This window comes from Curcuma longa, chromosome 8 (assembly GCF_044706935.1).
Source record: "Curcuma longa cultivar G26 ecotype Majalengka, Jawa Barat chromosome 8, ITB_CL_G26_1.1, whole genome shotgun sequence".
Taxonomy (NCBI): domain Eukaryota; kingdom Viridiplantae; phylum Streptophyta; class Magnoliopsida; order Zingiberales; family Zingiberaceae; genus Curcuma; species Curcuma longa.
In genome coordinates, this window is record NC_133868.1 from 8,156,574 (window position 1) to 8,169,782 (window position 13,209).

General features: G+C 35.2%; 2 protein-coding genes across 2 annotated transcripts; both read right to left on the reverse strand.

The window, feature by feature from the left end:
• Nucleotides 1-1,484: 1,484 nt before the first annotated feature.
• On the reverse strand, nt 1,485-6,729 carry LOC141833021 (PITH domain-containing protein At3g04780-like). Its single transcript, XM_074720402.1, has 8 exons — nt 6,651-6,729; nt 6,485-6,571; nt 6,252-6,375; nt 3,555-3,603; nt 3,376-3,433; nt 3,193-3,239; nt 3,014-3,091; nt 1,485-1,754 (listed from the first exon to the last, which is right to left on the reverse strand). The coding sequence occupies exons 1-8, from the start codon at nt 6,678-6,680 to the stop codon at nt 1,706-1,708; spliced, it is 522 nt and encodes a 173-aa protein (XP_074576503.1). The 5' UTR covers nt 6,681-6,729; the 3' UTR covers nt 1,485-1,705.
• A 597-nt stretch (nt 6,730-7,326) lies between these two features.
• On the reverse strand, nt 7,327-13,209 carry LOC141833022 (serine/threonine-protein kinase Nek2-like). Its single transcript, XM_074720403.1, has 14 exons — nt 13,114-13,209; nt 12,920-12,986; nt 12,316-12,381; nt 11,498-11,544; nt 11,366-11,411; nt 11,164-11,244; nt 11,021-11,063; nt 10,887-10,936; nt 10,717-10,798; nt 10,586-10,635; nt 9,310-9,383; nt 9,174-9,225; nt 8,604-9,059; nt 7,327-8,058 (listed from the first exon to the last, which is right to left on the reverse strand). Exons 1-14 carry the CDS (start codon nt 13,197-13,199, stop codon nt 7,480-7,482), a joined length of 1,779 nt encoding a protein of 592 aa, XP_074576504.1. The 5' UTR covers nt 13,200-13,209; the 3' UTR covers nt 7,327-7,479.

The following is a 13,209-nucleotide window of genomic DNA, read 5'->3' on the forward strand; positions in this document are numbered from 1 at the left end:
ATACTAGTTGTTTCTTATTTTATTCCTGCTATATATCTTGACATGCACTCCTTTTTGTACCCACTGAGTATTTAATGCTCACCACCCAGACCCTGGGGTTGCTTTGATTTCTCCCCAGGTAACAGATAGGTACTTGGAGCTTGGAGATTTGGGTCGTCTGCTGCTGTCTCACCTCGGGAGATTTCTGTTAGTTGCATTTGGTCTGTCGTTGTCTCTAGTTATGTTTACTATTTTATGGACTTGTAGTTATGGTTTCGATTCGTTATGATTGTAGTTATGATGGTTCGCTTTGTGAGTATTCGTTACTTCGGATTTTCGATGATTTGGCTTTATTTACCTTGCATATTCTGGTTATGGTGCATGTGATAGTATTATGTGGCCGTGTAGGCCTTATTATTGCATATGTTGTGTGTGTCGTGATGTTGTTGAACGTGTTGTCCTTATTTCCAGCCGCCTGTGGCTGAGTATATATGTTTGTATTAGGAGAATTGTCATAGTTACTGGGAAGATGTTGTCGAAATTTTTTGGACGATCTTCTCGGGGCGTGACAAGGACAATCGGGGGCGGACGAGGACGAGGTTCGAGGGCCGTGGAGGCTAAAAGGCAATGAGGGGCGTGGGGTTGCTGCTGAGAAGGAGATGAAAACCAGTGGCGGAATCAAAAACGTGCTGCTCAAATCGTGGCTGGGGACGGAGAGATGAAACAGGAATTGTCATAGTGCAAGGCATCTTTTCATCCAGATTTTATTTATTTCCACTTATAGAACTGTCTACGATAATGTACCGATGGACTTGTAGTGTTGTGTTCTTCAACCATCGTCGTATATATCTTCAGCTACAATCAATGTCTGCCCTGCCATTTCTCTGTATTTCCATATCCTCAATCTGCTGCTTTCGCTTGTCGCTTTGTTCAGGACTGTTGATAATTAAAGTATAGTTCATCGGTCAAGCAAATGAAAATGTAGCAACTTGATATATTTTATCTCAGTTTCAGTTTTGTCAGGCCATGGACAGTGTCAAACATTGAGTATAAAAATTTTATCAAGAAGTCAACAAAAATATGTATTTTTCTTAGAAAATTTTATATCTATTTTATTAGAGGTAAAAACTGGGAATAAAAGAGTTTCAGAAACAAAACAAGACCGTAATACATTCTGGCCATCATATCTGCGTGACTTGAAAATTAATGCTCAACACCACATATCTGCGTGACGATGGTGAACGCACGGCTCGATGGTGGATTCACAAGCTAAAGCGATGTCCCAAACCAGTTGTTTACAAGTGCCTCGAGTTACGGATCAGTTTACTACACTTGTTACAACCACAAAAATGCACCATGTGTAGACCTGCAATTCTGCACATAAGTGCCTGGATAGCTTAAGAAACTTACATATAATTCAGAGCCAAATTCATGCCGAGTAATCAATTGTGACGGCCAAACTCCAATGGCAGCACCGGTATCATCATAAGAAAAGGGGTAAAAACTCTTCAAATTGTGGCAGCAAATTTACTATCGTTAATGATGTTCCACCGTACGACAAATAAAATCAATTGTCTCAGATCGTCATGGAGGAATACCAAAAGCAGGGGAAAAGCATTCTGCAGAACCTACAAGGTAGAAACTCATTCGATTTCATGATATTCCTTTTGGGTACAGAGCGTTCTTCATCTTTTGCATCTCATTGGGTGGAACTGCAGATCTTTAATTAATGATCTTCTATCTTTTTTAAGTCTTTCATATTGGTGGTATCCACCCTACAGATGACCAAAACAAAAGAACCAGATCAGTCTTTGTGATGCAAACAATTTTCTAAAGTATAGAACTTTACAAAGTAATAAAATGGGAGCCTAGACATGTATGATCCCGTAAAGAAATAACAGTAGAGATTTGGTAGTATCAGAAATTTATACATACAACGAAGATTATATATTGCTATATCGAATTTAAGCATGGTCAAAAATGCTGCACGGTATGCCAGCTATAATTGACACTGAAGCCTGTAAGTTGAACTTTTGCTGCCAGGCTCTCCATGAACAGGCCATCAAATATGACCTAGAGCCTCTACCATGTGGGCATAAAAATCTTCAGCGATCATTTGGTCAGAAAGTATGCTTAATTATATCATGGTTACAATAACTGCTAAACTAAGAATCTGCATAGTGATCCTAATCTATAAAGGATTCTACTTTTTATACAGTTCATGGTTGATACAAGAAAAAAATATGGGGCTGCCCATAGCAAGCATATACTTGTAACTAGTAAGACAGAGAAGCGATTTTGGATGAGACAAATAAGGTTTAACGGAACAAACAAAATAAGACAATGTGAGTTTCTATCGGTCGAAAGATCTACAATTTAATTATTCTATTAATGTTTCCACAATGTCAATGATTGAACCAGAAGTTTGGTAATCTAGGTAGGGTTGTAAACAAGCTAAGCCGAGCCAAGCTTTATGGTGTTCAAGCTTGTTTGATAAGGTAACCAAGTCAAGCCGAACTGAGCCTAAAATGAACTAAGTTTTTGAAATGATTATTCAAGTTTGGTTTGATTTATTTTTTATGAGCTTAAGCTTGGTTCAAGCTTGACTTCAGTTTGGTTTGTTTAGATGTTATCAAGCTCTCAATTTAATCTTGTTTGATTGTTTGAAACTTTTACATTTTAAGCTTGTTTGATTGATTATTGAACTTGATAATACATACAAATCTATTTGTTTATTTTGAAACTTTCTTTATTTAGCATGTTGATAAAAGTTTTATTGGTGAACATAGTTCACAAATATTATTCACGAACGTTGTTCACAAATGTTACTCACGAACATTAACAAGCTGAACACATATGTGTTCAAGCTGATTTGTTTAGTTTAACTAGTTGTTCAAGCTTGCTAAATTGATCGTGTGTGTTGAATGGACATACTCTTACCAAGTCGAATATCAAGCTTGTTCATAAACGTTCGATTCATTTACAACCCTAAATCTATGAATGAAATTTATGCAAAGATGACATGGACACTCACGTTGTTCCATAGAGTAAAATCTTCTGAACTTTTGTGATATCACCACCACCATGGTTGTCCTCGATAAAAATAGTTAAGCTGGTGAAATATTTATAAATCAGTCCATACAGACATTTACTTGCATATTTGAAGAATGTTGTAGTAAAATAAAATTCTAGATACTTGTACAAAGAATTTACCTGCGAACATTTTGAAACTTGACGTACTTCAATGTGACTGGCATCCCCTGAAATTTCAACATATATGAAGCATAACTATTAAACATACATGCAGTGAAAGCAATGTAGCTGCAAAATCTACAGATTAACACAAAAAATAGATAGCATAGAAAAAATCACAACAAGAAAGCATAGGTACTTCACCATTAGATTGTCAGGTGATAAACTGAGGGAGTCACTTGGTGGATAATCATTAACATTACTGCAAAATTATCAAGTGTTAAACAAAGAGTGTAGCAATATAGGGAAGATTCTAAAAATATATTTTCTTTGGGAAATTTGCAATCTTGATAACAAGGATATCTAGCAGCTATACAGTGTACCTGAAGCCCATATGCTCTTTGTTTGCAAAGAGTTTTACTGTCCGAGGACCTGATAATTAAGAGAAGAGTTTTGCCATATCAACAGAAAGTTCAAAAGGAAAAAAGAAATCAACTCAGGAAGTATCGCATTTATGACATGCGAACCCATAGTCAACTTCTCTTGCATTGACATTGTGATACATGGATCCCACAAATGAAACATGCGGTGGCATACATTGCACAATTGTGTTTTGGAAAAAGAAATGGGCTGCATTATTATCTAGTAAGGTTTAAGAATTATACAGATGCCTTGTCATTTACTAAGTAATTTAAAAAAGATATCTATATCAGTCAATGGGATATAAACAGTAAGACAATTATAAAAAGATGCATGATGACTCCTATAAAAAATATAACTAAACAAGAATAGCTAATGCAATAATACAATGAGTATGTGTTTTTAAGATAGTTTTTATGGTTTAAAATCTATCAGGTCGCCACGGAGGCATCATGCAAGCCCCACATCCACTGCGAAAGAGTTGCGTTAGCCTCGCAGCAACCGCAAAAGCATCACGAGAGCTCGTGGCCCCCATGGAGATGTCGATTGAGCACCGCGGCCATCACGGAGGCGTAGCGTGAACCCCGCGGTCACTGGCGACATAGGACAGGAAGTCGCACGAGTGTGAGGCAACGAGAAGTTAGCTTTTAATTAAAATAACTTAAGTTAATAATTTCAAACTCCTAACTATAATAGGGATAATCTAAATAAACTTAATTAAATCCTAATAAAACTATCCCATTAACTTTATATATATTATTTATTTATTTTAATTATATGAAAATATATAATATATTTATTTATTTATTTATCATATTGGGGCGCCACAATTGTGTATTTTTTTCTTTTTTAAAAAAATTATTTTATTTTTTGTATTTTCTATTTTTAAATGTTTAAAATTAATTTTTTAAATTTTTAATTAATATATTTTATATTTAAAAAATACAAAATCATATCTGCACGACATGATATAATACCAAAACTGTATTGTTCTGGTCTAGGACCGAAATCTCAAAGCAAGTCAAAATTTTAAACCATGCTCTCACTCTCACAGGGTGTAACTTGTAAGCATCTATATAATATTGGCCTATTTTTCTATAGGCTTGCTAAAATCCAAAACAATACAGAATCTTCAATAAGGGGTACTAAACAACTGAAGCAATGTGAAAGCCTCAGATTTGATGCAAGGATTATCATCTCAATCTCAACAATAAGCTTTGCAACGAATAAGGAAGTTAGTTCCAACAGTGAATCAGCTTAAACGGTAAGCCTCAAATTGAAGAGCTCATGGGCTAAAATACTAGAATCCTTTGTATGTATTTTAAAAAATCATGCACAACAAAAAAGTTGAGTTTGGTTCATATGCATGAATCCAACACTATCTCCTTGGCATTTACAATTTAATCTCAATCTACATAGTCATAAAAAACATGTAAAATATCAAAGCAGCACATGCTATTTGTAAAGTGTTGCCAATTCATGTATTTTAAAAAACATGCAAACAAAACACACATATTGGAACAGACAAAATTGAGTTTGGTTCCTATGGATAAATCCATACTATTTTCTCCTTAGCATTTGCAATGTCATCTTAATCCACAAAAGTCACAAAATAATACAAAATAACTATGCCAGCAAGTACCATTTGTAGACAAACTTTGCCTATTCCTATCATGGTAACTACAAAGAAAAGCTATTTTTACATGCAACAAACCTTATTACTAAACTATATTCTTCTCCAATTTGACATTGTTCAGCCACGCAAAGGACAACTACCAGACAACCTATCATTTACCAAAATTTACAATGAATTTTCTATTTTTGTCATCTTACCATGACTATTAGACAATGTACTTCAAAAATGTTGGTTAAATTGCCCCCTCAAATTCTTAGAACTCTTCTCTCGCTGAAGTTTAATGTTGGATTTACATGTGAGGGGAGAAAGTAGGAGGGAAAAGAAGTAGTTTAAGTGAAGAGAAAAGAAAAGAAGAAATGAATTATATTATCTTATTTGAATGTATTCTAGTCATCTAATTACTTGATCAAATAGAAAGGAAAGAAATTATATAACTCATTTGCTTTTATTAGATGTTTCACCTTCATGGGCAGAAACAAAATAGAGGAATTGGATGAATTTAAATTCCTCCTCCTCTCTATTTCCTTCCATGTTAACACGAGAAATTGGCAAAACTTTTTTCCTTTTATGTATTTTTTCTGTCTTACTTCTAAGTAAAAAAAAAACAAAGAAATATAAGGTTCCAGTCCACAGGTGGAACAGAACAGGTTGTTTACTATGTAAATTTACAAAAAAAAAAAAGTTTTTAAAAAAAACATGATCTATATCTGTAAATCATAATCAGTTGGAATCGGAGTTGTCTGAGTAGCAAGATCGAGCAACTGAAGCAATAATATAAATGCTAAGCAGTTACTTGAATGGCTAAAAAGAAATCAGAAAAGACACTAAGAATGGAAAGGGCTACTATATGATTAAACGTATCATAAAGTGTTATTATTTTATAAAGCAATCATCAAAGGCAGATTATTTCAAATTTTAATCCTACCTGATATTTACTATCGCTAAACCAATAATGAATTATATCAAACATTAAAAGAGCAGGTCGGTTTTACAGTAGATGACTGGAGGAAAGAAAAGACAGCACCTTCCTCTACCGGGCCCGTGATCACAGCCGAGTGCAGCTTAACCACTTGGGTGAAAGGAATATAAATCAAAAGCTGCTCATCGGCGTCACTCTCCAGATGCAAACCATCGTCATCCCGGTAACCCTAATTTTGACAAAGGAGCAAAATAACGATAAAATCAATTCCAACGACAGAAACTATGGCTTCGAATATGCTGTAACTATGAAAACCTATGGCACAAATGGTAGATCACCTGCTTCAGAGTATTGGCAATCGTATGATTCCCTGTCTGATTGAGGCACTCGACGCCGCTCCAGTCCACGAAATCAACGAGATCCACCTTAAAAAATAGTGGGGGAAACAGTTTTAAAGGAGGAAAATTTTAAGACAGCGAACTAGGAGAGACTTGAGAGAATTACCTGTCCCCGCGGGATCGCGGACGAAGACATCGCCGAGAAAGAAGAAAAAAAGGTATCGAGCAGAAAGAGACGAAGGGCAACAGGCGACGAAAAACAAAACAAAAAAAATGTCAACAAAAGAAAATTGAAAGGGCATATTCGCCCTTCCAAAATTATATATAAATATAAAGAATATAGTTGTTGTTACCTTTTTCAAATTTAATAATTTCACCAATGTCGTCAAATTTGAAATATATTCACAATGATATTTGTTTAAACAAAACTACATAGGTAAATACTTTTATTATAATTTTACTATACCACAAAAATTTCATTTTAATGTTAAATAAAATTCAATAAATATACTTTTTTTCCCATGTTCTGTTTTTTCTTTTTCTTTTTTACTTTTCCTTGTTAGCAAATATCCACTTGATAGTTCTACATCAACTTGCTTGTTAGCAAACATCCTCTTGTAAGTTCCTGTCAAATGATAAACACCTATCGAGTGAACTTGACGTATATCTATCTGAAATCCAAAGCGTGTCACCGAGAAAAATACAATTATACATTAACCTCTATTATTCCAAACCGTAGAGTTTTCTCCAAGCATTTACCCAGAAAATTCACATTCTTGCGAGAAAATGATATATAGACAGGAAAGGGAACTACTAAAACAGCTTCAAATAGTATTCAAATTGTTAGTACATGGAGGTTTAACAAACATCATCTACTCATAGTAAACTACCAGCCTATCAAGCTATTTCATATTAAGGAACTGGAACAAAATCTCCTGAGACCTAGCTAGCGTCAGAACTTCAGTTAAACAAGCACCTTTAGTTGGGTTTCTATGTTATAATGCTGTTTCTTTGAAGCTCTTGGTTAGCCATATCGCCGTTTCCCTCGGAGAGACCTTCCCAGGACCGAATGGCTTCAGCAAGACACCCAACTCTTGGTATCTCTCCTGCTGCAACAGCTGAGCACTGAATTCAAGCAATCCCTCTAATGCTTCCGCTCTCTGCTGATATGATGAAGGGTCGAACCTCCGCTGCCTTGATTCTGATGATCCCCGACTAGAAGCGTCTGCTGCTGCTGTTGGATTTTGATCAGAAGAATCACTTCCATTGTCACCTTCGGTTCGGTAAGTTTGGATAGTGCATTTGTCCTTTGTGATAGAACGTTCTCCGTAATGTGGGGTGGCTGAGGAGCCATGAGCTGATAATTTGGGAATTGGTAGCAAGGGATCTTCAGATGAAGCTAATGGAAATTCTGCAATTCTGTCTATTCGAGGGGAGTTGACTGAGACATCAGGGGAATCAGCTCGGTGGAGAACACTATAAGTTGATTTAGAACGAGTTTCAAATGTAGACAAAGGAAGTGATGCTCTTCGAGAAGCTTGACTGATTCTATCAGCAGGAGTTTGTAATCCAAGCTGCATTAAGAATCCAAATATTAGTCAAGTACAAATAACTAATAATCTTGTGAAACAAGAGTTCTAGTGACATCGATGCACATTGAGTTTTCCAGATAGATAAGCATTTCTCCATATAATTCAAAGCATATAGGCTAGCCAAATGTTGTATACTGGTCGAGCTATTTACGGTGAACTTACTTTAAATAGGCATGATATGTAAAATTCAACCTCATAGTATACTATGAAATCTTTTGCTTAGTACAATGGCAACCACAATGCAGCGTTGTACATATCCCAAAATGAAATCTTAATTACTGGAGCTACAAACAGGTCGATCATCTAGGCAAACAGAATTATTTTGCTTATTGGGAAGTCCAACCCAGTAAAAAAAATGTAAAATCTGATGTCTATCAATCAATGCTCTGAATATGATACTCGCAAAGGTTTATGCAAACAGGAAAGGATATGAAAGTTCTATATTTTAAATATCCAGATAAATATCTAATAGGTAATTCCTCAATATATTAAATGAAAGAAACACGAGAGCAGTGTCATGGCCATACCGATTCACGTCTTGGTTTTGTGTGCAATGATTTTGAGGGTTCCACTCGTGTCCTAGGAATCATGAATGTTTTAAGCGTTTCTTTGGGGGTCTTCAAAGTACTTGATTGTTCACTGATTGTTTTGTCACTACCCATCTCCACGACTTGGCTGCTGCCAACTGAAAGATCCTTTATCTTCTGGCTCCTATAATTTGGGAAATCTTTAATAGTCTGAGTTGAATTTATAGTATCCTGCTTCGCAGGCTTGTTGAGTTTCAAGATCCTCTCATTGCCCAAAGATTTTCCTTTTTCCTTATCCTTGCACACAGGATCATCTTCATCATCTTGAAATCTGATTTTCCTTGCAGGATTATATGGAGCTTGGTTAATATGAAGCATATTCCTTGAAGGACTACACTTTAGATTGACTTGAAGTACATAAGGTTGAAGATGTGGATGTTTGAGCAGTTCTGCAGCCTGTTGATATTATACTTGTATAAGGGTCTATCGATTGAAAGAATTCCAAAATAAACTATAGAATAAAAGAGAAGCTTCCAATATTTGCTCTCTTTTTTTTGTCAAAATACATACACTTGGTCTGTATTCAGGATTTTTTCTGAGCATACTTCTAATAAGTCCCCTACTGCAAACAATAAAAAAAATGTCAGCACAATTTGGATTAGTTAATGTGTCTACTTGACAAAACAAAAGAGGAGCTGACGCTTACAATGCAGTGGAATATGAACTCGGTAGAGGAGCCACTATGGACTTGCTGATTTTGTTTATCAAAGCCTGCATATCCTACTTGAAAAAAAAATGGCAAGATAAGAAACAAACTTACATGTTATTGTCAGTTGAATTTGATAATAAGTTTTGAACATTTAAAAAAGCAAAGAAATGTAAACTGACTTTCTTCACTTAAGTTCTGTTAAATGTTAACCACATCCTATCGTCCACAAGATATAAAGAGGAATGGTAATCCTGTTTAAATGTTACATTCACAATCCAGCTTGCAAGATCCTTTGGTATCAAGGCATAAGATAATCATGGACTTGAGGATATTCCTTTGCAGTAATCTAATGAATCATGAATCTATGTGGCCCCACACAATCGGCCACACGACCATCTGTAAGGAGGTAAATCGATAAACTACAATAACCAACTCAGATGTTCATCAATCTATGTTCATCAATCTATCACAAGCTCCAAAATAAGACATCTAATCAAGCAACTCTATGAAGTGAAAAACATCAAGATAAGGATCAGGGACATAAGACCACCACAAACTTGAATTTCAAATCTGTTTCTTCTGCAACTATGGCACTACATTTTCATTTCATGTTATGTAAAGCTAGGTGTCCACCAAGATTAGACTAACAGAAATACAGGATTATAACCATAACAAGAGCAAAGCTAAGAAACAGAACAAGATTGAATAAGTTACAAACTTCTGTCTCCTCTTCCCTCTAGGATTCCTCTTTTCGTTTGTTGCAATAGGAAGCTGTGTATAACCACACAATGACATTATCATATAATGAAAACTAAATGGTGGTTGAAGGCAGAGTTTAAAGAAATAATAGAATGACAATCTTGATAACATGTAGGAAATGGTACAACAGATACCAGTTGGACCATATCGACAGTAAAAAATCAAAAAAGTTATTTAAAATAATCATTTTTATAGTGTACTACTCATATCGTAGTGTGCTAAAATTGGCAAAAATACTGTCCGTGACAGACTTGCTAAAATTGGCAATCTGCCCACAGATTACTAGCCTGACCAGTAAATTCCAACTATACAATAACAATGATTCAAAATTTAAAACCATGATAAAAGGGCTAATCGGATTAAACAGTGATAGACAAAACAAATAGTCCATGAATAATTGTAAATAATAGATAAGATCTTTGTCCTAAAACTGGACTCAAATATTAACTAATTATAAACCCAATAAAAAGAAGCAATAGAATTGTATTTTGATAATTGAGTTATTAAAACTCACAAAAGCTTTGAATGCAGGCTTGAGAGCAGTCATCTCATAGATACAACAACCTGAACCAGGAATTTGAATTCATAGGCAATACAAGAAAGCTGCTGATTAGTACTCAGAAAGAAAAGGAAAAGGGACTTTACCTAGAGACCAAATATCAGACTTGCAACCATAAGGAATATCAGCTAAAAGTTCTGGACACATATAACTAGGTGTTCCTACAACCTGCATCAGGACCCAAAAGCCTCTTGACAATAAGGAAATATAAAGAATCTTTTCAGATGCTTTGTCAATAATCATCTTTAAAACTTACAGAACAAGCCAAATCATCTGAAGATAAAATTTTAGCAAGCCCAAAATCACCTGCAGATAATCAGCTATGCGTGATTGATGGCCATAAAACTTTATACAAACCTGAAAATTTTGACACAAATTGCGAGAACACACCTAGACGTATGTTTTGATCTCTGGTAAGGAATATATTTGAACACTATAAAACAGTAGTGAAAGGAAATCATTAAGCATGAAATTTACCATCAATTCGACCAAATACAAAGGTGATATTTAATTACCATGATAATGCAACTTACCTTTACATCACGGTGTAGTATATGATTGTTGTGCAAGTAATCAAGAGCCATAAGAAGCTGCACAAGCCACTTACACAGCTTCTGTTTGCACACAACAAAATAAATTGAAGATGGTTTGGTAAAGGAGAAAATGCAGAAAAGAGAACAAATAATACAAAAATATACCAGAAGAGTACTAGATATGGTTACTAAGATCAATTACCTCCTCAGGAAAAAGGTGTCCATTGGCCTTCTTTATGGCTTCAGCCCTGTAACATGAAAACATGACATCCATATCTAAATCTCGGCATAAATGGATTTTTAGGTCCTAAACTACACTTAAAACAAAACTTACATATCACCTCCCTCACAATAACCTATAACAATGCTCACATAACAACCCTGAAAGAAAGCCATGCAAAGGTCATTATGAGATTGTACACCACATAGATAGTTGAAAGTTGGAAGAAGTTGTATATAATGTTCAAATCAAATCTATAATCGAAAATTTGGTGAGGAGATATTCTAATAGGATTCTCCCAGAATGTCCAAAGCTTTCCACTATTTGTAAATCAAGAAACCATTATCTCGTAAATCTAATGACAAATATCAAAAAGTTAAATTCCAGGGAAACAACTTTAGAGATGTTCATTGGACAAATAGAATCCTTTGCATGCAGAACTGAGTTGATTATTGACATCTACATACAAAGTTCTGTAAACAACACAATCTGTAAAACCTAAATCATCTCAGACATCGTTCATGATCAGGACAGAGGTCAAAATATGTGAACCCTTTTCTTGTCCTATCTGCAGCTAATTTATGGGAACAAAATCCAAAGTGATCATTGTGGTTTCACTTCTCCAATTTCCTTCTCTTATAAGCTAGGCAACTGTCACAAGATAACCCAAACCTGCTTGATAAGAAATAAGAAAAATAATATTAAAAAAAATAATCTTAAGCAGAAGGTTGGTTTCAAGCATAACATTAGAGAAAGATGATCAGATAGGGAGAGACATAGTAGCTTAGATAAATTATATATCATTGTCTTTGAACGCCAGAGGAAATAAACTAGGAAACTGTGTGGTCATAAAACATCCATTTATGATCTGAATGCAGAAGAAGAAAAAAAATTATGATAATAAATCAAGAAGATGGAAAATTTTAGAAAACCTTTTCAACCCAGGAATCTTTGTACTCCACAATAAATGGGTTTCTTACTTTTGAAATTAGCTCCATCTGCAACAGTGACAAAGATAAGTAAATGAATAAATAGCAAGAATTCTCTATATTCATAATACATGCTATGATGCAGCATATGAACAAGTTGACCTTTTTTTTTGTCATATAGGTGATAAAATAAAGGAAACCACTGTAGATAAAAGGTTTTAACTAGAGTAGGGTCCACGGAAAATTTGGGTATCCACATTCAGTTATCACATGGCAGTCTACACTTAACCCACTGACATGTGAATCCCAACGAAACTAAGTTAGGGGCATACTTTGCCACAAGATCTGAAGAAAACAAATGTTGCTTAAAACATCATAATGAATGAAAAAGGCTCAAACTTGGAAATATCAATTATTATAGAGTTGGGCAAGCCCCGTATATCTAATAACTTCCAAATAGTGATCCAGTTGCAATCCAATAGGTATCATAGTCCTAGAGGAGTCATCAAAGAAAATTTTCCTGATAATATGCACAAAAAAATGCCCAAGATGGGAATACAGGCTCAGCCATGAACATGCTCCATGTCGACAAAGTAAAAGTTCTCACTTCCAGGTGCGCAGACCGACGGGACCTGTTAGTTTGGCGTGCCAAGCGTATCTTTTTCAAGACATACCTGCAGAAACAATCGAAAGAATGAGATAGCATTCCAGAAATGAGGCAGACGAGAGGAAGGAAGGTGATATGGAGATGGAGCATACAAAGAACTGCAACAGCAAAAGAGATGGAGATATAACCCTCACCTCTTGTTCTCGACCTTATGTTTCACCAGTAGAGCCGACCCAAAAGCGCCTTTACCTATCTGCTCTAATACCTCATACTGCTCCATTTCACATCCA

Excerpts from the sequence above, each read along its gene's own strand:
- LOC141833021 (XM_074720402.1), bottom strand. The coding sequence starts at position 6,680 with ATGTCTTCGTCCGCGATCCCGCGGGGACAG. Across the intron at positions 6,572-6,650 it reads CCGCGATCCCGCGGGGACAG|GTGGATCTCGTTGATTTCGT; the intron begins GTAATTCTCTCA and ends CTATTTTTTAAG. Across the intron at positions 3,240-3,375 it reads TATCACCTGACAATCTAATG|GGGATGCCAGTCACATTGAA; the intron begins GTGAAGTACCTA and ends TTGAAATTTCAG.
- LOC141833022 (XM_074720403.1), bottom strand. The coding sequence starts at position 13,199 with ATGGAGCAGTATGAGGTATTAGAGCAGATAGGTAAAGGCGCTTTTGGG. Across the intron at positions 12,987-13,113 it reads CATAAGGTCGAGAACAAGAG|GTATGTCTTGAAAAAGATAC; the intron begins GTGAGGGTTATA and ends TTGTTTCTGCAG. Across the intron at positions 11,064-11,163 it reads TACTACACCGTGATGTAAAG|TGTTCAAATATATTCCTTAC; the intron begins GTAAGTTGCATT and ends ACTGTTTTATAG.